This window comes from Rana temporaria, chromosome 5 (assembly GCF_905171775.1).
Source record: "Rana temporaria chromosome 5, aRanTem1.1, whole genome shotgun sequence".
NCBI lineage: Eukaryota > Metazoa > Chordata > Amphibia > Anura > Ranidae > Rana > Rana temporaria.
The window spans coordinates 171343073-171364421 of NC_053493.1; the positions used below are offsets into that span (position 1 = coordinate 171343073).

The 21349-nt window shown below is 44.0% G+C and overlaps 1 protein-coding gene across 1 annotated transcript in view; it reads left to right on the forward strand.

Annotated features, from left to right (window-relative positions):
• Window positions 1-21349, forward strand: part of CLPTM1L (CLPTM1 like) — a 94720-nt gene that overhangs the window by 65828 nt on the left and 7543 nt on the right. The window contains exons 13-17 of the mRNA XM_040353383.1: window positions 27-109; window positions 3501-3535; window positions 8512-8567; window positions 8910-8954; window positions 11197-11312. Of these exons, the coding sequence (XP_040209317.1) occupies window positions 27-109; window positions 3501-3535; window positions 8512-8567; window positions 8910-8954; window positions 11197-11312 (335 nt within the window). The remainder of the gene's footprint in view (window positions 1-26; window positions 110-3500; window positions 3536-8511; window positions 8568-8909; window positions 8955-11196; window positions 11313-21349) is intronic.

A 21349-nucleotide genomic window follows, 5' to 3' on the forward strand; every position in this document is an offset into this window, starting at 1 on the left:
CTTTCTTTCTTTTTTTTTTTTTTTAGGCAATGAAATATTTGTCATACTTATTATACCCTTTATGCATTGGTGGAGCAGCGTATTCACTTTTGAGTATAAGATACAAAAGGTAACACGTTTATGTTTTTATTAGAAGGCTTGTACATTTTTATTGCATGCTTTTATTCTTTATCTGCATTCAGTTTAAATTAAATCTCTCCAAGCATTAATGGGAATCGGTACTTAAGTACTGGGGATACCATTGCTGATCCCTTTTTTTTAAAAACAGTTGCCTTGCTGTTTCTGGCATGCCTGAAGACCAGCTAAAAATTGATGTGCAAAATGAATGTAAACTTTACCCCTAGTAAGAAAAATAATGTTCTTTAACAAGGAACATACAGTCCACATTTATATGCTACCAAAATTAGTAATTTTTTTTCCAACTGCCATTTTGCTAAAGCTCAGAGCCCCTGAACAGCAGTAAATCTTTAGGTTGTCAGCAGATCAGCCTCTACAATTTCAGCAGTGCCTAAAAATAGAGAACAACTGAGCATGTGCAGAGCAGGGTTAGCAATGTATTACTTTGTTTTTAACATCTTTCCGCTAGCATGGCGCATAGATGCGGCTCTAAGTAAACACTTTTTTGTGCAGAGAGCGTGCATCCTGCACGCTTCCAGCACAGTCACCGGCAGAGACCGGGAATCTTCTGATGCCTACTTACAGTTAGGAGCTTTCCAATCATGTAACTGATGTGACAGCCAACCACATTGGTCACATAACCCAAATGCCCGTCTCCGGGCATTTAGAAGCTTAAAGGGCCAGTAGGCGGCGGCAAGGGGATAACCAGTATAGGTACTTAGGGCATAATTTTCTAACTGAAGTTCCACTTTAAATTTTCTGGTTCAGGGTCCCTTATAGAATTGCAGAAGAGGTAGGTGTCTTTTTTTTACTGGTACATAAAGGTTAGAACCGCTGTTGATACAGATGGTGCACTGCAGGCAGACACTAGAGTTCAACCCTCAGTATTGTCAACAGCCTAATAGCTGACAGAGAAGACGAATGTGGGATTAAAAAATCTAGGTGGATGCAGTATCGGTACCCTGCCGCCTCTAATGCCACGTACACACGAGCGGTTTTCCCGTCGGGGGGGGCGGGGTTTGGCGGCAAACAATGGTTTTCCCAACGGAATTTCTCTCAAGCGTGTCTTGCATAAGGGGAAGTTCCATTCCAACGGCGCCACCATTTGGTCTGCTTTTGCTAATCTTGTGTTGGTAAAAGTTTGGTGAGAGACGGTTCGCGCTTTTCAGTCTTCGTGCTTTTCAGTCCGTTACAGCGTGACGAATGTGCTATCTCCATTATGAACGATAGTTTTACCAGAAAGAGTGCTCCTGTCTCGTACTTGATTCTGAGCATGCGCAGTTTTTTTGCGCGTTGAAATTGCATACAGATGAACGGTTTTCCAGCTAGGATTTTTTCCTGATGGGAAAAGAGATCCTGCATTTTTTTTTTTTTCGGAAGTTTTCCTGTTGGAAAAAGTCCGATGGAGCATACACACGGTCGGGATTCCCGGCCAAAAGCTCTCATCTGACTTTTTCTGACAGGAAAACCGCTCGTGTGTACGGGGCTTAAGACTAAGAACTGAGGGATTAAAGACCACCGATCTCTCAGTTCTCGGTTTGCAGAGAGTGGCGACTATGTCACCTGCCCCTATGTCGCTGCCCCTCCAGCGGTCAGTGGAGTGCTGGGCTGAGGAGGGAGCGGAAGTGGCTGGCCCAGGATCTCATCGGTGCAGTCAGCCAGCTGCCAGTCCAGTCATCTGGGTGGATCTCGACATTAAAGTCTGCATCCCTCCAGAGTCTGGACCAGCTGAGTGACGTCAGCCGACAGTGGACTTTAGCCCGCTGCCAACTGAATACAGTCACATGACTGCACTTGAGTCTGCACTCCTGGGTCCCAAAAGAGCTTTGGGCATACTTCTCCTCCTTTTAAGGCTAGAGCAGAACACAGTACCTATTTTTTTTCCTGACCGATCTGGTGTGTTCCTTGGCCTTCTTTATGCTGTTTGTTCACTAAGGTTCTCTAACAAGCCTCTAAGGGCTTCATAGAACAGCTGTATTTATACTGAGATTAAATTATACACAGGTGGACTCTATTTACAAATTAGTTAACTTCTGAAGGCAATTGGTTTCACTAGACTTTGGTTAAAGGTATCAGAATAAAGGGAGCTTAATACAAATGCACGCCACACTTTAAAAAAATCATTTATCATTTTCCTTTTACTTCACAATTATGTGCCACTTTTTGTGTTGGTCGATCACATAAAATCCCAATAAAATACAATTAAGTTTTTGGTTGTAACATGACAAAATATGGAAAAGGGGTATGAATACTTTTTCAAGGCACTGGTGTGTGTATACATGTTTGCAGCTGCTACTTGACCATACTGTAGTGCTCACCTGTTTGTTCTGAACCTGATGGTCATGAAAGAGGTGGGAATGAATTTCACATCATTGACCTAATATGGTAACATTAGGTCACTGATGTTACAACCATCTCTGCCCCTATGTGAATCTCGGCTGTAGGGTGGGGACTGGGGAATCCCCCCACCACAGCTTAATGGCCCGTGTTTGGGCCTGAACCCAGTTCAAAACAAATGCAAACACCTCTCTAGTGCTGACTATAGGCATGTGCCTAACCACACCAGACTGTTCTGAATCTGTGCTGGTTCAGCAGGAACTGGCCGAGATTCAAACAGTGTATGGGCAGGCTCAATGTACCAAGTTGATTGATCAACTGGGTTTTACGCTGCTGGAAGAAGACAATTGCCCAGCAGAAGGGATTCCTGCATCAGCACTGTCTGTGTTGATGGGAGAATCTAGCAAATTTCTTTCCTGCAATAGGTGGTTGCAGGAAAGAAATTTGCTCCGTTTATGGCTGACCTAAAGCACTTTAGAAAGATCACAAACAGTAGGTAGTACATAGCTCTGGGTTGAAAAAGTGGTATGGCCATGGTAAACCCAGAATACTACTTAATAAATTAACTCCTTTATTTATGTGGGATCTATATCAGATGTAAGAGATTTGCAATGGGTAGACAGGTAACCCCACACTCTTTTTTTTCTTACCATATCTCTGCATTGTTTTATGTGAGTCTGTGACCTTCGGGGGAAAAAATTCACATTTATGTAAGAAATCAGATTGTAAACGACATGAAAACCTATATATACACATCCTAAAGAATCACACAAACTTAAGATTTATTTGAGAATTATTAATAAAACGCACAGAAAAATATACATTTACTATATTCCAAAATAAATTGTTAAAACCATGAAATCATAATGCTTAAAAGTTAATACTTTTGTCACTTTGCGTATGCAGTATTGGTAATTGACATACAGGTAATTTTTCTCTTTTGTTTTTCTACACCTGCTTACTGTACATCAGTTTAAAAATGGGAATGCAGACTTTGAGAATTCCTTGTAAATAATGTATTAAACTTTTTTTTTTTGCATTTACAGCTGGTATTCTTGGTTGATTAACAGCTTTGTCAATGGTAGGTTAATTTTACTTGCTTGCTTCACATGTTGTTAAAACAGTTTCTAGGTTTATCTATTAAGGGTCACAGGAATCCGGGATTTGTTAGATAAAATAGGATTTTTGTATTTCACGTAAAGTCCATTGCAGGACAAGGGAAGTCTTTAACCTTTGCGTTATACTGACACTGAGGCCTGGACTCTGAAAAAAATATATACTACAGCTTGCCTTAGTTTTTGCCTTTGTCTTAGAGACTAAACATAATTTCACTCTTGACTTTAAATATTTTTGTTGTCCAAAGCCCCATGGGGAAACTTTTTTCCTTTTTTCAACCTTATTTTCGGGGTGTGCAGCGCCCATGTCTCCCGTCTGTGTTTTTTCATAGCTAAACATATTTTCTTAAGCTTTGCCATCTTAAACAAATTTTTTGGTAGCAACTTTTTTGTTTTGTTTTTTTCATTGGTCAAGATTCTGATTTGGAGTGCCACAGCCAGACCCGCCTGGCTTGGACATTGTGGAGATAGCCTGAAAGTGACTTTCGGGCACTGGATTCTGTGTGGGTCACTTTCCAAACTCCATTTTGGTAAGGTAGCTGTGGAGCGTCTTCCAGGTCCAGACCTGCTGGCATCTCCTTGCTGTCTCTGAAGACTCGAGCACCAGGAGCTTATCTACCTTATCTTCGTAGGTCGCTGAGTGGACTTGTTTACGGTTTTAAATGGTTTTACTATGGAAGAAAGTAACTCTGTAGGACTAATCCAGAAGGTTGGGTAATTCATTTTGCTCACTGCTCATACTTGCTATCTGCCATATTTTTTTCCCATTTACCCATTGCCCTAGTGACTTCTGAGCCTTTGGCTGCAGAAGCTCTAATTCTAAAGCACTCCAGTTCTTGACTGATAAGCTTACCCTTGAGGAATCCCAGCCTTCTGCTACTACTCCCAGAGAACTGTTTGGCTCTTATTGATGCAGTGCACTACTCTGAAACTACAAGATTTTTTATTTATTTTTTCTACTAGTGCTGTTGGTTAATTTAAAACTCCTACAGCCACAGAGGTTTTACCTTTTTTTGCATCCACATTTTCAACAATTTCTTTATGGAACTTGAAAGCATCCTGGTCCTCCCCTAGGTGTTTATCAGCCCTGTAGTCCTTGGATTTTGTGTAGAAGTGGTCCAATGCAACTGTTGATCTGGCGATGTACACTCTTAACAGGGTGCTTACTATTGCAGTAGAGGGTTTATTAGAGAGGTTGGAAGCCTTTCCTAGAGCTCTGTTCTTGCTAACAGATCTTGGCTGAGACTGGCACACTGTCTGATCTGTCCAAATTCCTTAAACACTTCAATGCAGGTTATTTTTACCCCCTTCCTGCCAAGACCAATTTTTAGTTTTCAGCACTGTCACATTTTGAATGACAATTGCGCGGTCATGCAACACTGTACCCAAATGAAATCTTTGTGTTTTTTTTCCCCCATAAATAGAGCTTTCATTTGGTGGTATTTGATCACCTCTGCGGTTTTAATTTTTTTGCACTATAAACAAAAAAAGAGCGACAATTGTGAAAAAAAACCACAATATTTTTTGATTTAATAAATATCACAATAGTTTAGGCCTATATGTATTCTTCTACATATTTTTGGTAAAAAAAAAAAAAGTGACTTTGCGACAGACATATCGGACACTTTTGACACGTTTTTGGGACCATTCAAACTGCACTGATTACTGTGTAAATGTGACTGGCAGGGAAGGGGTGATCAAGGGGTTAGATGTTCCCTAGGGAGTGATTCTAACTTTAGTGGGAGGGGACTCGCAAGGGGAGGAGACCGATCTGTGTTCCTCTGTACTGGGAACACACATCGGTCTCTCTTCTCACAGGACATGGATCTGTGTGTTTTACACACACAGATCCACGGTCCTGCTGTGATCGCGGGTGCCAGGAGGACATCGTGGCTGCCGGGCACGCGCACTGGGTCCCGAGCGGTGTGGCGCGCGCGCGCCCCCCAGATGTCCGGGAAACCCAGGACGTCGTATGACGTCCACCCGGGAGGGAAGGTTCCTGCCGACGTCATTTTACAATGACTTGGTAAGGAACCGGTTAAATCAGTATTAAACCCAAACATATAATATATTTCAGCTTACCAATCGGATATGGTGGCTGCATTTTTTTTTTTTTCACTTTCCACCTGGTGAATTGGATAGTAACACACCTCCCGTATTAGAGTGCCCTGACTTTAGGTGAAGGGGCACCCTTGGAAAGCAGCAATGTCAGTCTGGTGGGAGAGGACTGTTAGATGCAATAGCTCACACTTTAACAGCAGTTGCAGCATCAGTGTTTTTCCTTTTGTGGGGGAATAAAGGTTTTTCTCGGCGTTAAATAGTTTGTCTCATCTCTAACTGCTGCATCCGCAGTAAAGCTTGTTCTCACTGTGTACTTGACACTGACTTGCTGTCCCGATCACCAGTTAAAAATAAGAGAAAGTGCCTGAAAAGGGAAACAAATGCAGCCACCACATCTAAGAATTAGTAAGCTGCAATATAGTAAAACTTTACTCTTGGCTTTAAACACTGCTTTAAAAAAGATTTGAATACAAGTGCTGTTATTTGATTTCTTATTTAACTTATAAACCAGATGTCTGTATTGTTCAATTTTGGCTGTGACAGTTTGCTGAAAACATATCTCCTCATTTTCAACATTTCTCATGTTGGTACATATGCCTAGGGCACTTTGACTAAAATGCTGGACTGCGGAACCCTTGTGTGTAAAAAAAAAATGCTCTACTTGGCCCTTGAGGGACAGCATCCCTCCGAGGACCGGCTTTTGACAATATCAAGGATGTTACTGGTAGCAAGAGCAACCATCTTCCTTGGAAGAAGAAACTGACACTGAAGTCTTCTCCCTCCCTGTATTATAAGAAACACCCCCATTCATTTCTTTTCTCCCTCAACCTCCTTATTTAGACCCCCAAACTTGGCTCCCGTTTAATTGTAGTGTCTGTCACTCCTACCAATTAGTCAGACAACCCTCTAGCTTTATAGAGGTGCATCCCAACTTTTTAAAAGGAGGGCAGCTTTGTTGACCTTTGTGAATACTTGTACAGCTTGTTTATCGGACCTCTCCTTTTCACAGCTCCAACCTACCTCGGTCTCCACATAAAGTGGCAGATCTCTATCAATCCTCCCCACGTTTTCATGGATCCAAGATATTTTAGCCTTAGTTCTTGTGGAAGAACAGTTTCAGGGTTATTGCTTCATCCTGTTTACTTTTCCTAAGCCCAAAGGAGACATTAACCTATTCTGACATCAAGGTTCTGAATTTCTTCATTCAGGTCCTGAAATTCTGAACAAAATTACCAGATCTGTCATCTCTGTCATCATCTTTCCAGGCCAAGAATGATTCCTATGCTTTGTTGTGCGGCCCCAGCACTACCAATTTTTGGGCCTGCCCTTTGGTCTTTCATCTGTACCTCCAAGTATTTACCAAGGTGCTGGATCCAGTGTTCGCCATGCTACACTCTCATGAGGAGAGTTTAAATCTGAGTGTTCAGTCCAAAGATGTAGTGGGCACTGGCATCTTCAATCTGAGCACGCACATCCTTACAGAACCTGAGTTGGCAGTTTTGGATAGGGGACTGAAATATGCCCCACCTGTGTGTTACTCACTCTGGATGGTTGATGCACTAACAAATTGGAGCACCACTGCAGTTAAAGCAACCATTTTTTTTTTATTGGAGGGGGGGGGGGGTTACATAAATAAAGAAAAGCTGATCATCCAGCAAGGAGCTCTGATTTTCTCTGCCAGCTGCGCCGCCTACATCAGCAGCTGCATGCAAGGTGAATATCTCTTAAATTGTACAGTTGAGGAGATATTCATTTTTCCACAGGTAAGCCTTATTAGGACATACAACCGTTTTAATGTCTGGATGAGCTCTGATAGTTCTCTAGAAAGGTTCTAGGGTTAATATGAAGATCAGAGGTGAAAGTGAGCAGCACTGACGCGTCTCATTACGTATATGAAATGCATGTGAGAAACAAATGGCTCTTCATGTTGTATGGGCCTTTGTGCCGTATAAATGAGCCTTTAGAAAACATATATTTATATGCCCTAAATTTATGATAACTTCTGTAGCATGTGGGATGTGGAGCATTGTTGTATGTATGATTTCTTGTATTTTTAAATGATTTTATTGTTTAGTTTTTTTGTTTTTAAGCTGTATTAAACCAAAAACAAAAATGGATTGCAGTGGAACCTCGGATTGCAAGTAACGCAGTTTACAAGCAATAAGCTATTTAAAAAAAAAAAAGTAATTCTGACTCGCTTTGTAAGCGTTGTCCCTCAAGACCAGCAAGATTCAAGCCTTTGGGGGTGTGCAGTACCGCATTTGGCCAGAGGTGCAGGGGCGCCGGAGCCGCTCTGGCCAAATGCGGTACTCCATAGACATGCAGTGGCTGTGGAATGGATTATCTGAGTTTCGATTATTTCCTGTGGGGAAACTCTCTTTGAAACATGAGTGCTTTGGATTACAAGCATTGTTCTGGAACAAATTATGCTCGTAATCCAAGGTAATCCTGTATTTTGCAGCTTACCAATAATTAGGTGTGGTGGCTGCATTAGTTTGGTCTTTTTTGGGCTTCCCCCGTCTGTTTTCACCTGGTGATCTGTATTACTCACTCTGGATGGTTGATGCACTAACAAATTGGAGCACCACTGCAGTTAAAGCAACCATTTTTTTTCTTACATGAAGAAATGCTGATCATTGTAAGCACCCCTGCCAGTGTTAAATAGTTTCTCTCATCCCTCTAACTGCTACTGTCATATTTACTTGGAGCGCTAGGTCCTGAGTTGGGTGCCCATCTTTGCATATTCAGTTTACCTAATCACCTTATATAGCCACACCATATTTACCGAATTTATGAGGTCTTGTGCAAACACATATATTTTATGTTTTCATTTGTAGCATTTTGAAATCTTTTTTTCTTATTAAAATATGTTTTTTTCCAGGTGTTTATGCTTTTGGATTCCTTTTTATGCTGCCCCAGTTATTTGTAAATTATAAGGTATTTTTCTTATATTTCTATGTACAGTATTTAATGTGTATGCATATATACTGTGTGTGTGTGTGTGTGTGTGTGTGTGTGTGTGTGTGTGTATATGTATGTATGTGTAATATATATATATATATATATATATATATATATATATATATATATATATATATATATATATAATATACATACATACATACATACATACATACATACATACATACATACATACATACATACATACATACATACATACATACATACATAATGTGTGTGTGTGTGTGTGTAAATTAGATAGGCATGAGGTTTTGCCTGTATACTTTGCAATCATATGGATCATTTCTTTTTTTGCAGATGAAATCCGTGGCCCATTTACCTTGGAAGGCATTCACATATAAAGTAGGTTTCCCTTACTAGCTTGTTTTATCCAATACTAGCTAATTTTTCTACTATGTGCTTTCTTGTAACATATTTAATACTTTAAATTGATACCGGTAGAACTTAAAATTGCAGTTTTTCTAAAATGAGCAAATATCAGATATTAATAGAAATGTATTGACTGTATGTATTTTGTTCCAGTAGCATGCGAGATTCATTGTCTCGTTGCCAGAACACAGCACTGTTTTATTATATGTAACTGTAGCTACATACAGTTTATACATTGCTGAAAATAGGGTCGGTACATCTAATAAAGTAATACTAAACACACACGGTTTAATTTACATTGTTCCTTCTGTATGTGGATGATGGCACTGTAATTATTTTAATAATCAAAAATCTTACCGTATTTGCCGGTTAATAATGCGACCGGACGTATAAGACGACCCCCTAATTTTACAGTGTTAAGATTTTTTGCCTGTACTCACCGTATGACAATCCCCCTTCCGTGGCTTTCCGACGTTTCATATTTCTTCCTTCTGGAGCCATATTCTTCTTCATTCTTGCTGGAGCCAATCACAGCGAGCGATTTATTCTATTAATGAATGCAAAGCCTGCTTGGATTGGCAGAGGCTGTAACATCATCAGCTCGCGCCTCTGACTCTCAAAGCCAGTCTGAGCAGGCTACTGTATGTAGCCTGCTCGGATTGGCAGAGGTTGTTACTCCAATCCGAGCAGGCTCTATATTCATTTGAATACTTAGTTCACCGGGATTGGCTAAGCGGTATATACTGTATGTAGCCGAAGCTACAAACAGTATTACCGCACATCCAGCAGGCATCTAAGCAGCTGACCCGGCGTATAAGTCTACCCCTGCTTTTTGGCCAGTTTTTTTAAGTGTAAAGGGTAGTCTTATACGCCAGCAAATATATAATTACCCTTTTTCTAATTGATATACAGTTGTCACATGACCCAGATCTTTCCCAGCCTGTCTGCAGGGAAACATAAGCAGGAGGAGCTTCTAGTCCTCTGCTGGTCATATGTTCAAAATAAAAAAACAGCCTTTGGAATACAGAGTAAAAATGCATCATTCTTCTTATCAATAAACTGTTTTAAATTGTCATACAAGTATGTTTAAAATTCAATTTTTATAAAAAAAAAAAATTGGGCAATTACATGGTGTGGGCAGATTTTTTCCAGTCACAGGCTGTGCCATGCCACTCCAGCCTGTGGCTTAAACACAAGAGGGAGGAGAAGCCTTTATTAATCTACATGTAACATTTCCCCCCATTGTGTTTGGCTGACTAGTGGGCATGGAGGAGGGAGGGAGTGGGCTATCATTTACCACGGTGTATAAACCCACAGATGTGTGTGTGTGTGTGTGTGTGTGTGTGTGTGTGTGTGTGTATATATATATATATATATATATATATATATATATATATATATATATATATATATATATATATATATATATATATATAGATGTGATGGAGAAGAAATGCTAAGCATAGAAACTCATTAAAAACGGAGCATGTGCAGCGTTGCCACTACAGCTGTGGGTTTAGTGACACTTTATTCAAGGAAACCATTCATTTGGACCATTTTGCAATACTGCAGCTGCTGACTTTTAATATTAGGACACTTACCTGTCCTGGAGTCCAGAGAAGTCTGCAGCAGAAGACGAGCAATCGATTGCTTGTCACTCTACTGCCCAGGAAGTGAAGCATTGCGGCTTCACTGCCCGGTTTCCTATGGCGCATGCGCAAGTCGTGCTGCGCCGTGCTCACTGGTCCGTGCTGTGTTCTGGGAGCCGTGTGCTTTCCAGAACACAACAGGGGGGGGGATCTGACGTTCTGCCTGCAGTCTACCTGCAGACTGTGTGGCCGGAAGTGGGTGCAAATACCTGTCTTAGACAGGTATCTGCACCCTCCCCCCTGAAAGGTGCCAAATGTGACACCAGAGGGGGGAAGGGTTCTGGTGAGCGGAAGTTCCACTTTAGGGTGGAGCTCCGCTTTAAGCAGGACATTGGATCTCTGGCAGTGTGGGTTTTTCAGACACTGAGGGTGGCTTTCAAATTAAGCTAGAGTTTTATGAGTCAAACAATGGTTTGCTACCTATCGGTGACCCTAGACTGTTTAGTGTTTTTTTTTTAATTGAGGTGAACTTGGTTTGTAAGCATCTACCACTTAGTACGCTGTTTTAGATTCTATTGAAATTACTGCATTGCCTAAATAAACTTTGTTTCTTTTATTTTCCACAGGCATTTAATACCTTTATCGATGATATATTTGCCTTTGTTATTACCATGCCAACATCTCACAGACTTGCATGTTTTAGAGATGATGTGGTATTTCTAATTTATTTGTACCAAAGATGGTAAGTCTATGTTGCTTGTATGTCTTAGTTTTTATTTTATTTACACTAACTGTTACTTTTTCAGGACAAGCTTTCAGAGGTTTGTTGCAAGTTAACGAATGTTGCTAGAATTATTTAGGCTTCATTTAAATGTCGGACCAGTTTTTCATGTGTTTTTATATAGCGTTTTTAAACTTTGTTTTTTTTCCAGCTTTTTTAGCTTTTCTATGCACTTTTATTAATTTTATAAAAATAAATGAATATTATTTTTTTTGGAAGGGTAAGGAGTTATGTCTGATCACACCTATGCATTTTTAGTGCATTTTGCAGATTTGCACTACAGAACATGTTTCATAGGAAACCATGTTAAATGGACTGTAGTGCAAATCTGCAGGAAGCACTAAAAATGCATAGGTGTAGGTTGAGGTTAGGTTGGGGTTATTTTTTGTTAGGGTGTTAATACTACTAAAAATAAATGAATACTATGTAGTAATAATAAATGATTAACCCCTAACCTTGATCCCTAGCCCTTAAACAAAAAAATACAATAGCAATAATAAAAAACTAAACATCCTAACCCTAACACAAAATAATATTAATATTATTATTTATCCACTTCCCGCCCGGTCAATAGTCAATTGACGTCCGGGAAGTGGTTGTGAAATCCTGACTGGACGTCTATTGACGTCCTGCAGGATTTCATGCCGGCCACCCATGAGTGCTCATCTTTGCCGCCCATGAGTGCCCATCTGTGCCGCCCATGAGTGCCCATCAGTGGCACATACCAGCGCCGCCTATCAGTGCCACCTCATCGGTGCCCATCAATGCCACCTCATCGGTGCCCATCAGTGCCGCCATTTCAGTGCCCATAATTGAAGAAGGAAACTTACTTATTTACAAAAAAAATAACAGAAAAAAATAAAAACTTTATTTATTTTCAAAAATGTTGGTCTTTTTTTAGTTGTTGCACAAAAAATAAAAATCGCAGAGGTGATCAAATACCACCGAAAGAAAGCTCTATTTGTGGGAACAAAATGATAAAAATTTAATTTGGGTACAGTGTAGCATGACCGCGCAATTGTCATTCAAATTGCGATAGTGATGAAAGCTGAAAATTGGCTTGGGCAGGAAGGTGCGCAAGTGCCTGGTATGGAAGTGGTTATATTATAAAAGGTTTTTTTTTTGTTGGTGTTATTATTGGTATTTTTTTTTTTTTTTTTAGGTTAGGGGCTAATTCTTAGTTTATTATTATACCTTAATTTGTTATTTATGATTATTTTTGTTTGTGTATTTGTTTTACGTTTGTTTTCATATATTACTATTTTTTTTATAATTTTTTTATTTGAGCAGAAAAACACACAACGGCGCACAAAAACCGTGCAAATCGATTGTTTCTATTCATTTCTATGCAAATAAAAATCTGCAAATCTGACCAATTTTGAGCTACAGAAAAGCTACAGAACTTTTTTGTGCTTTAGGCATTTGGCTTCAAGGAACTTGGGGTGGAGATACCAACTCCATAGAGAAACATTTTCTTTATCGTACATCACGGGACACAAAGCAGCCATAGTAATTACTATGTGGGTTATAGGCCACCTTCAGGTGATGGACACTGGTGCAATCAAAGACAGGAAGTCCCTCCCTATATAACCCATCCCATCTAGGGAGTACCTCATTTTTTCACCAGTGTCCTAAGGTTTTGGTCACGGTTAATGATGTGCTGAAAATTGCTCCATAGATGGCCTGAACAGGGTCAGGGAGCTATGCCATCGGATCCATTCAAAGAGCCTAAGCAAAGGCTAAAGTGGATGGTACCCGAGCCTCGGTACGGAAAAACGAGGTTTTGCCTGTAACGCTTCTCTTAGGAGAGCTGGGCCCTGGGATCCAGCACCTTGGTCACATTGCTATGCCACAGGTTTGCACTGGCAGGTTGCTATACAGGTCCAAGGCAGTGGAACCTACGTACAAAGGGGGCCCCATCCTTGAAGGTCTGGCATGACACCAACCCGCCTTGATGGGTGAAGATTGGGTCGCTGTGATATTCCAGCAGTACCCTGCAGTGGAAAGGGTAAGCCTGCATTTGTTTTCAGTTTCTCTTTTAAAAGAGAGAGATCTGACTCTGTTTTCCCGGTGGCCACTGGAAGCGGTGTGTTTTTCTATCATGCTATGTGCTGTTGCTCATGCAGGCTGCTGTTTCTTCCCCAGCCACTAGAGGGCGCAGGTTTGCTCAAGTCTAGCCTAAGGCAGAAGAGGAAGGGCGACCATTGCCATGTGCTGACAGGTTAGATGGGCATTGAAGACAGAATGGTGGCCCGTGAGTGTGAGTACTTGCTTGGGAACGGGGTGCAGACAAGTCTTGAATACATGCTGTATATTTTCTGCCTATCCGAGGGGCATGTACAACTGTAAGTAGGATACACCCTTGGATGATTAGCAGTTAACTTTAAAAGTGTCATTATCTGCTTGTGGGCAGAAACGGCATAATATATGTGCTTGCAAATGCATTGCTTAATTGCATGTTTTTAAAGTACATGTTTGAAAAACATAAGCATGGGTGCATTTTAGGGAGTTGCAGCTCCAATATGGTGCATATGTGCTTGGCATTCTGCAGGTCTAGAGTATAGGACCAACTACAGTTGAGCAAGTGCTTGCTTAAAAACGTGCTAAATCGCTCGGTTGCCGGAAGCGCACGTTTGCTGAAGATACATGATCATGGGTGTACAAAATGCATGTTTGGACATGTTTGTGTTAAAAAAAAAAAAATGTTTTCTCTAGTCGTCTTCCAGGACGGCACCCTGAGAGATGACTGGCTTCTCCTGACAGGAAACACAATCAAAAAAGAGGTTAAAAACCCCGCCCCTTCCCGTGCTCCTCAGTTCTTGATTGTGTTTCCCCACAGCGAAACGTTTATTTTTTTCCTGACCTAAGGCCTGGGGCTGGTGGTCTCCCCCTGGGAACTAAACCGCAGGCACTGGGTAGCCTTTGGGTTTGGCAAATTGTTTTCCTTCCTAGGGGGTCCCTTTTATGCTCAGGAGGGCCTCACCAGGTGAGATGAAGAAACCCCCCTGAGTACTGGAGTCTCCTGGGGATAGGTGGCTATCCTGGAGCTCCAGGGGCGAATCCACTCTCTCCCTGAGCTTTCCCCTTACCTTGGAGGTTTGAGGGTCACGCTCTCTCCGGTGATGGGGGTCTTTCTGTGCGGCTGGGGCTGTAACTGGGCCGTCCTGGAGGCATCATTGCCGTTTTTTCGAATTCGGCGCCAAATCCGGCGTCCCTCAGAGCCGGCGTCGCAGGGCGATGACGTCACGCGTACGCGTGTCACTTCCGGGTCGGCCCAAGTGAAAGATGGCGCGCTCCAGCACCAGCACGCCAGTCTCGGCTTCCCCACAGCACCGGAGACACCCGTGTACACACGGCAGCAGCCAAGAGAGAGCGGCGCCTTCATCCTCACGCGATGGAGCGAGAGGTTCGGTCTGCTATGGCCCTGGCTGCGGAGGAGACCACAGGGGGTGAGTGCTCCTGATTACAGGTATGATGGGCTGGGACTTTGTAATTGTTTCCTTAGTTATTACAAACATGCCTGTGTACTCTTCCTTTTTCCTTAGGGGAGGAATGTGTTGCCCAGGGGGGTGCTAGTCGATCGGCTAAGGACACTAGTCGCTCCAAAAAATGTGGCTACTGTAGTGGCAAGCTACCCTCAGATTATTCAAAACCCTTTTGTGCCAAATGCATTGTTAAATTAGCAGGGAAGGAGACCTCTGAAATTCTTAAAGGGTTTCTAGAGGTCCAATCTGAGATGCTCTCTACACTCAAAGAATTCAAGGGGTCTTTAAAGAGCAAAGAACCTGAACCCCCTATCGCAGGGCCCTCCTCGCAAGAGAGTTCCTCTTCACAGGTTTTTAGAGTCCGTCAGGAATCCCACGGTTCCTTAGTGTCGGACTCTGAGGACTCAGAGATTCCTCCTCAGGAGGATGGCTCTGTTGGCCAGGCAGAGGAAGAAGGCGAGGATGCTAGGGCAGGCAGATATGTCTTTGCTGCTGACGATATGGAAGGCCTCCTAGAGGCAGTGTACGCCTCTGAGGAGATTCCTCAGCCTGCGGAAATAATTTCTACACAGGATAGGTTATACCAGGGCCTGCTTAAACCTCAGGCCAAAGCAATTCCGGTACACCAGTCCCTGAAGGATATCATCCTTAGGGAATGGGCAGAGCCAGAGAAAAAGCTTTTAAGGTACAAGACCTGGAAACGACGTTGCCCCTTTAAGGAGGAGGAGGAATCAAGATTTTTCAAAGTTCCTAGATTAGACGCTCCACTCGCGCAAGTTTCCAAGCAGTCGGACCTCTCCTTCGAGGACACAGGCAATTTGAGGGATCCTATGGATCGGCGGGCAGAGACCTCCTTGCGTAGGGCCTGGGAAGCTAACGCGGCTGCCTTGAGCCCCGCCTTGGCTTCGGCCTGTGTTGCTAGGAATGCTAATTCCTGGATCTCAAAATTGCTGGAACATGTGTCCCAGGGGTCAGATTCTAAGGAAATTTTAGAATCCCTTCAGCTCATAGGGAGCGCAGTAGCCTATCTAGCGGACGCCTCTGTAGAAACAGTCCGTTCTACCGCAAAGACGGGAGCCCTCCTCAATTCTGCCAGAAGGGCAGTGTGGGTCAAAATGTGGAACGGGGACCTGGCGTCTAAAAACCGCCTTTGTGGTCTTCCCTTCGAGGGCTCCCTGCTCTTCGGTTCAGGCCTGGACCAGGCCCTGACCAGATCCTCAGAAAAAGGGGTACGTTTTCCTACCAAGCCTAGACAAAACAAGAAAAGATTTTTTCGAGGCCCCCAGGGTGGATTTGGAGGTAAGAACCGTCCCTCAGAAAAGAAGCCCCCTTACAACAGACGTTGGGGTGCTGGGAAGGAAAAGCAAAAAGGAGGTATCCTCTTTTCCAATCCCAAACCCAGCGACAAAGACGCCAAATGACGTGAAGGTCGGGGGAAGACTCTCCCAGTTCCTTCCCAGGTGGGAGAGTATTACTCAAAGTCCCCATATTCTCCAGATTGTAAGAGAGGGGTACAGACTAGAGTTCCGTCAGCCTCCCCCTCCCAACTTTATTTTGACTCATTTACCCAAGGACCCTCTCAAATCAGCAGGCCTTCTGCAAAATGTCGCAGAATTGGCACAACAGGGGGTCATAGTTCCAGTCCCTGTGTACCAGAGAGGGTTGGGAGTGTACTCCCACATCTTTGTGGTTCCCAAGCCCTCAGGCAAATTTCGTTTAATTATAAATCTAAAGCCCCTGAATACCTCCCTTCTCCACAAGAAGTTTCGTATGGAGAGTATTTACAGCCTCAGGAGGCTTTTACTGAAGGGAGGTATTCATGGTCACCATCGATCTACGAGACGCGTACCTCCATGTCCCGATTTTCTTGGGGCATCAGAGGTTCCTCAGGTTCGCGATCGCCTCCGCCCAGGGAGTGCAGCATTGGCAATTTGCTGCCCTTCCTTTCGGACTGGCCTCCAGTCCAAGGGTCTTTACCAAGGTCCTGGCGGAGGTGATCGCCTTCCTGCACCTACAAGGGATAGCGATAGTCCCCTATCTCGACGACTTGATACTATACAATCAAAGTCGGGATCTCCTTCTTGCGGATCTGGCCACTGCAATGACTACCCTCGAGTCCTTGGGGTGGATCATCAACAGGGAGAAATCCTCTCTCCTTCCAGAACAGCAAAAAGTTTATCTAGGTTTTCTGATAGATTCCTTGGAAAGGAAGCTCTTTTTACCCAACGACAAGATCCGGGGTCTCATGTCAGTGGTCAGATCAACGTTGGAAAGAGCAGAGTCCTCCTTCAGGGACATCATGAGAGTCTTAGGTCTAATGACTTCCTGTATTCCAGCAGTCCCGTGGGCTCAGCTCCACTCCAGACCCCTCCAATTTTTCCTTCTTTCCTCCTGGGACGGAAAAAGGGAATCCCTAGAGCTCAGCGTCAGTCTCCCAGAACCAGTGAAGCTCTCACTGGACTGGTGGCTCATCCCACAGAACCTACAGCAAGGTCTGTCGTGGGGCCAGACCAATCCGGTCAGGATTACCACGGACGCCAGCTCATGGGGGTGGGGCGCACATCTGTACGATCTCCGTGCCCAGGGTACCTGGGGACAACGACAGAAGGGGGCCTCTTCAAATTACCGCGAGCTATTAGCGGTCGGAGAGGCTCTGAAGGCATTCGAGGACAGAATCTTGGACCAGGAGGTCCAGATCATTTCCGACAATGCGACCGCGGTGGCCTTCCTCAACCATCAGGGCGGCACCAGATCTCGCACCCTTCTAGACTTGTCCCTAGAAATCCTGGGCTGGGCCGAGCAGAGAGTTATCTCGCTCTCGGCGGTACACCTGAAAGGGACCCTCAATCTGGAGGCAGACTATTTAAGTCGCCATCCCATTCTCCAGGGGGAATGGGAACTAAATGCAGAGATTTTCAGTCTAATATGCCAGCACTTTGGCAACCCAGAGATAGATCTCTTCGCCCGCAGGGCAAACCGGAAGGTGAAGAGGTTCTTCTCTCTCTCCCGAGAAAACGGCTCGGAGGTGGTGGATGCATTGGCACAGATATGGAGGTTTCAGCTAGCCTATGCCTTTCCTCCGTTGAGCCTGATTCCGAGAGTCCTACAGAAGGTAAATCTAGCAGTAGGGAAGTTCATTCTCGTCACACCCTGGTGGCCCAAGAGGGCCTGGTTTCCCGCTCTAGAGCGAGGGTCAGTGTCGCCTCCCCTACTTCTCCCTGTCCGGGCGGACCTTCTTCGTCAGGGTCCGATTTATCACCCAGAGCCCAGCTTCTTCAAACTGACGGCCTGGTGCTTGAGAGGCGGAGCCTGAGGGAGAAGGGCTGCTCCGAGAGAGTTATTGACACGCTTCTAGCCAGTAGGAAGGTAGTCACTAGACGTATTTATGCCAAGACCTGGGGCATCTTTTCTCGCTGGTGCTCAGCGAGACAGGTTTCCCAGCAGGAGACCTCAGTCATCTTAGAATTTCTCCAAGATGGAGTAGACAAGGGGTTAGCCACAAGGACTCTAAGGGTTCAGGTGGCAGCCTTGTCGTATTTTTTGGATAGACGTCTATCCCTGGACCCCCTGGTCAAAAGGTTTCTTATAGCCAGAGACAGGTTGTCCCCAGTTCATATCTCTAGGGTTCCACCCTGGGATCTTTCTTTAGTGTTGAATCAACTTACCAAGGCTCCGTTTGAGCCAATTGACACTATCCCCATTAGGTTACTCACCTTTAAATTCGCCTTCCTCTTGGCAATCACGACGGCCAAGAGGATAGGTGATATGCAGGCGCTCTCTATTAAAGAGCCATTTTTTCGTTTATTTGAGGACAGGGTAGTTCTAAGTCAGGACCCCCTTTACCTTCCTAAGGTAGTGACAAAGTTCCACAGGTCACAGGAGGTAATCCTCCCTTCTTTTTGTTCAAACCCCCAGAATGAAGGAGAAGCTTCCTTTCATTGTCTGGATGTTAGACGATGTCTATTAACTTATTTAGAGAGAGTCACGGCCTTTAGACGTTCTACTCATCTTTTAATTTGTTTTTCGGGACAGAAAAGAGGCCTTCAGGCGTCCAGAGCCTCTATTGCAAGATGGATTAGGCAGGCTATTTCCTTAGCTTATGTACAAGCCTGTAAGGTAGCTCCTAATATTAGAGCACACTCCACACGGTCTCTAGCAACCTCCTGGGCAGAAAGGTCGGAGCTTCGGTGGAGCAGATTTGCAAAGCAGCGACGTGGTCAAGTCAGAACACGTTCCTGAAGCATTACAGAGTCGACCTACTGTCACCTCAGGACTTGGTTTTCGGGAGAAAGGTCCTGCAAGCAGTGGTCCCGCCCTAAGGTAGGCCTGAAGCTACTTGCTTCTCTCTCAGGGTGCCGTCCTGGAAGACGACTAGAGAAATAACCAGTTACACTTACCGGTAGCTGTATTTCTGGTAAGTCTTACAGGACGGCAGGCCTACTTCCCACCCTTGTGATACATTATTGGTTTGTATTATATTTTTTTGTGGTGTTTTTTCCGTGCACTGGTGGGTTCATACTTTATCTCAAACTGAGGAGCACGGGAAGGGGCGGGGTTTTTAACCTCTTTTTTGATTGTGTTTCCTGTCAGGAGAAGCCAGTCATCTCTCAGGGTGCCGTCCTGTAAGACTTACCAGAAATACAGCTACCGGTAAGTGTAACTGGTTATTTTTTATTGATCACATAAAAATGCGTGATCGCATAAGGTGACAGGATCGCTTAAAGTGGTTGTAAACCCACTTTTTTGAAATTTGCCTACAGGTAAGGCTTACCTGTAGGTATAAATAATATCTCCTAAACCTGTACGGTTTAGGAGATATTCCCCTCGCAATGCGCCGCTGATTGCAGCGGCGCATGCGCAGGGGGGATCCTCGGCTGAAGGGCCGGCCGCGCCGAACCCATGCCGGATTGAAATATCCCGCGCGCATGCACGGCAGTGACGTCATCGCCGCTCCAGCCAATCACAGCGCAGGAGCGGCGATACCCGGAAGACACGCTCGGCTCGGCGTGGACCAGGTAAGTTCCATACCTCGTTCCGAGGTAAGTATTTCATAATGAGCTAATATGCGGTGCATACTAGCTCATTATGGCTTTTGGCTTGCAGGGTTAAAAAAAAAAAAATTATGTATATGCGGGTTTACAACCGCTTTAAGGATACATGGTCACATAAAGATGCATGTTTATGTTTGTATAGATATGCATGTTTTTTCATAGTCGCATAAACATGTTTGATCATTTAAAGATGCTTAGTCGCACAAGGGGGCTCGATCGCATAAATGTGCTCGATCAGATAAAAGTGCAATTACCCAGCCACGGCTCGGGCCAGTCAGCTGGGGCGTGGTGACATCAGGTTCTGTTGCTCCGCTCGTTGCTGCGTTTCTCCATACGAGACATCAACAGCTGTCTTGAATTGGACATTGTTTTGACATAAGCTATATTGAACTTTATTTGCATTTATTATTGGTTGTGCATTTTTACCTATATTTAACAAGTATCTGGAACACCTGGGTTGGGTTGTCAACCTAGGAAAATGATCCTTGCGTTCAGTAAGAAGGCTAGAGTACGTGGGACATAGCCTGAAAAAGAGTCTCTTGGCCTCGGACAGAAGTCAGTGCTATAAGAGAGCTGGTCCATGTGGTCAAAGAAGAGTCCTTCCATACGCTTTGGCATGGAATTGCTAGGGAAGAGGTTGGCTTATTTCGAAGCGGTTTCCTATGCTCAGCAAGGCTGTTGCAAACAAACTGTCTACTTGGAACAAGAAAATCCAAGCCTTACATTATCCAAGGTATCTGGCCCCAAGGGGTATGCCAGTCTCTCTGTTGGTGGTTGGTAACCAACAGATTTGCAGAAGGGAAAATCCTTCATACCGGTTACCTGGAAGGTTGTGACAACGGAGGCCAGCCTTTTAGACTAAGGAGCAGTGCCCAGGCAAAATTCGAGAAAACCTTGTCCATCAACATCCTAGAGATTCGGGTGGCACATCTGGCTCTAATAGCCTGATAGTTCAGGTTGCAGGATTGTCAGAATACAATCCGACAATACCTCAGCAGTGGCTTGCATTAGTCACCTAGAGGGTACCAGAAATCATGTAGCCAAAGTGAGGTGAACCATTTTCTGGCTTGGGCAGAGAATCATGCAGTCTTCATTCCGGGGAGTGGAGAATTGGCAGGCGGATTTCTTGAGCCGCCAACAATTGTTCCTGGGAGAATATTCTCTACATCCCCAAAAAATTCTAACCATATGCCAGAAATGGGGTATTTCGGTCATAGATCTGTTGGCGTCCAGTTTAACACAAAGTTGGACTTTGTGTTTAGGACAAGGGATCCACTCACATATGGGAGATGTGTTAGTATCCCCGCAGGTTCGGTTTTCACTGATTTGTGCATTCCCCCCCAGTACTGCTTCTACCGTGGCTTCTATGCAGGATCAAAAGGGAATGGAAGTCGAGAATCCTAGTGGCTCCGGCATTACCCAGACGATCCTAGTATGCAGAGATTGTGAGGGAGGCAGTAGG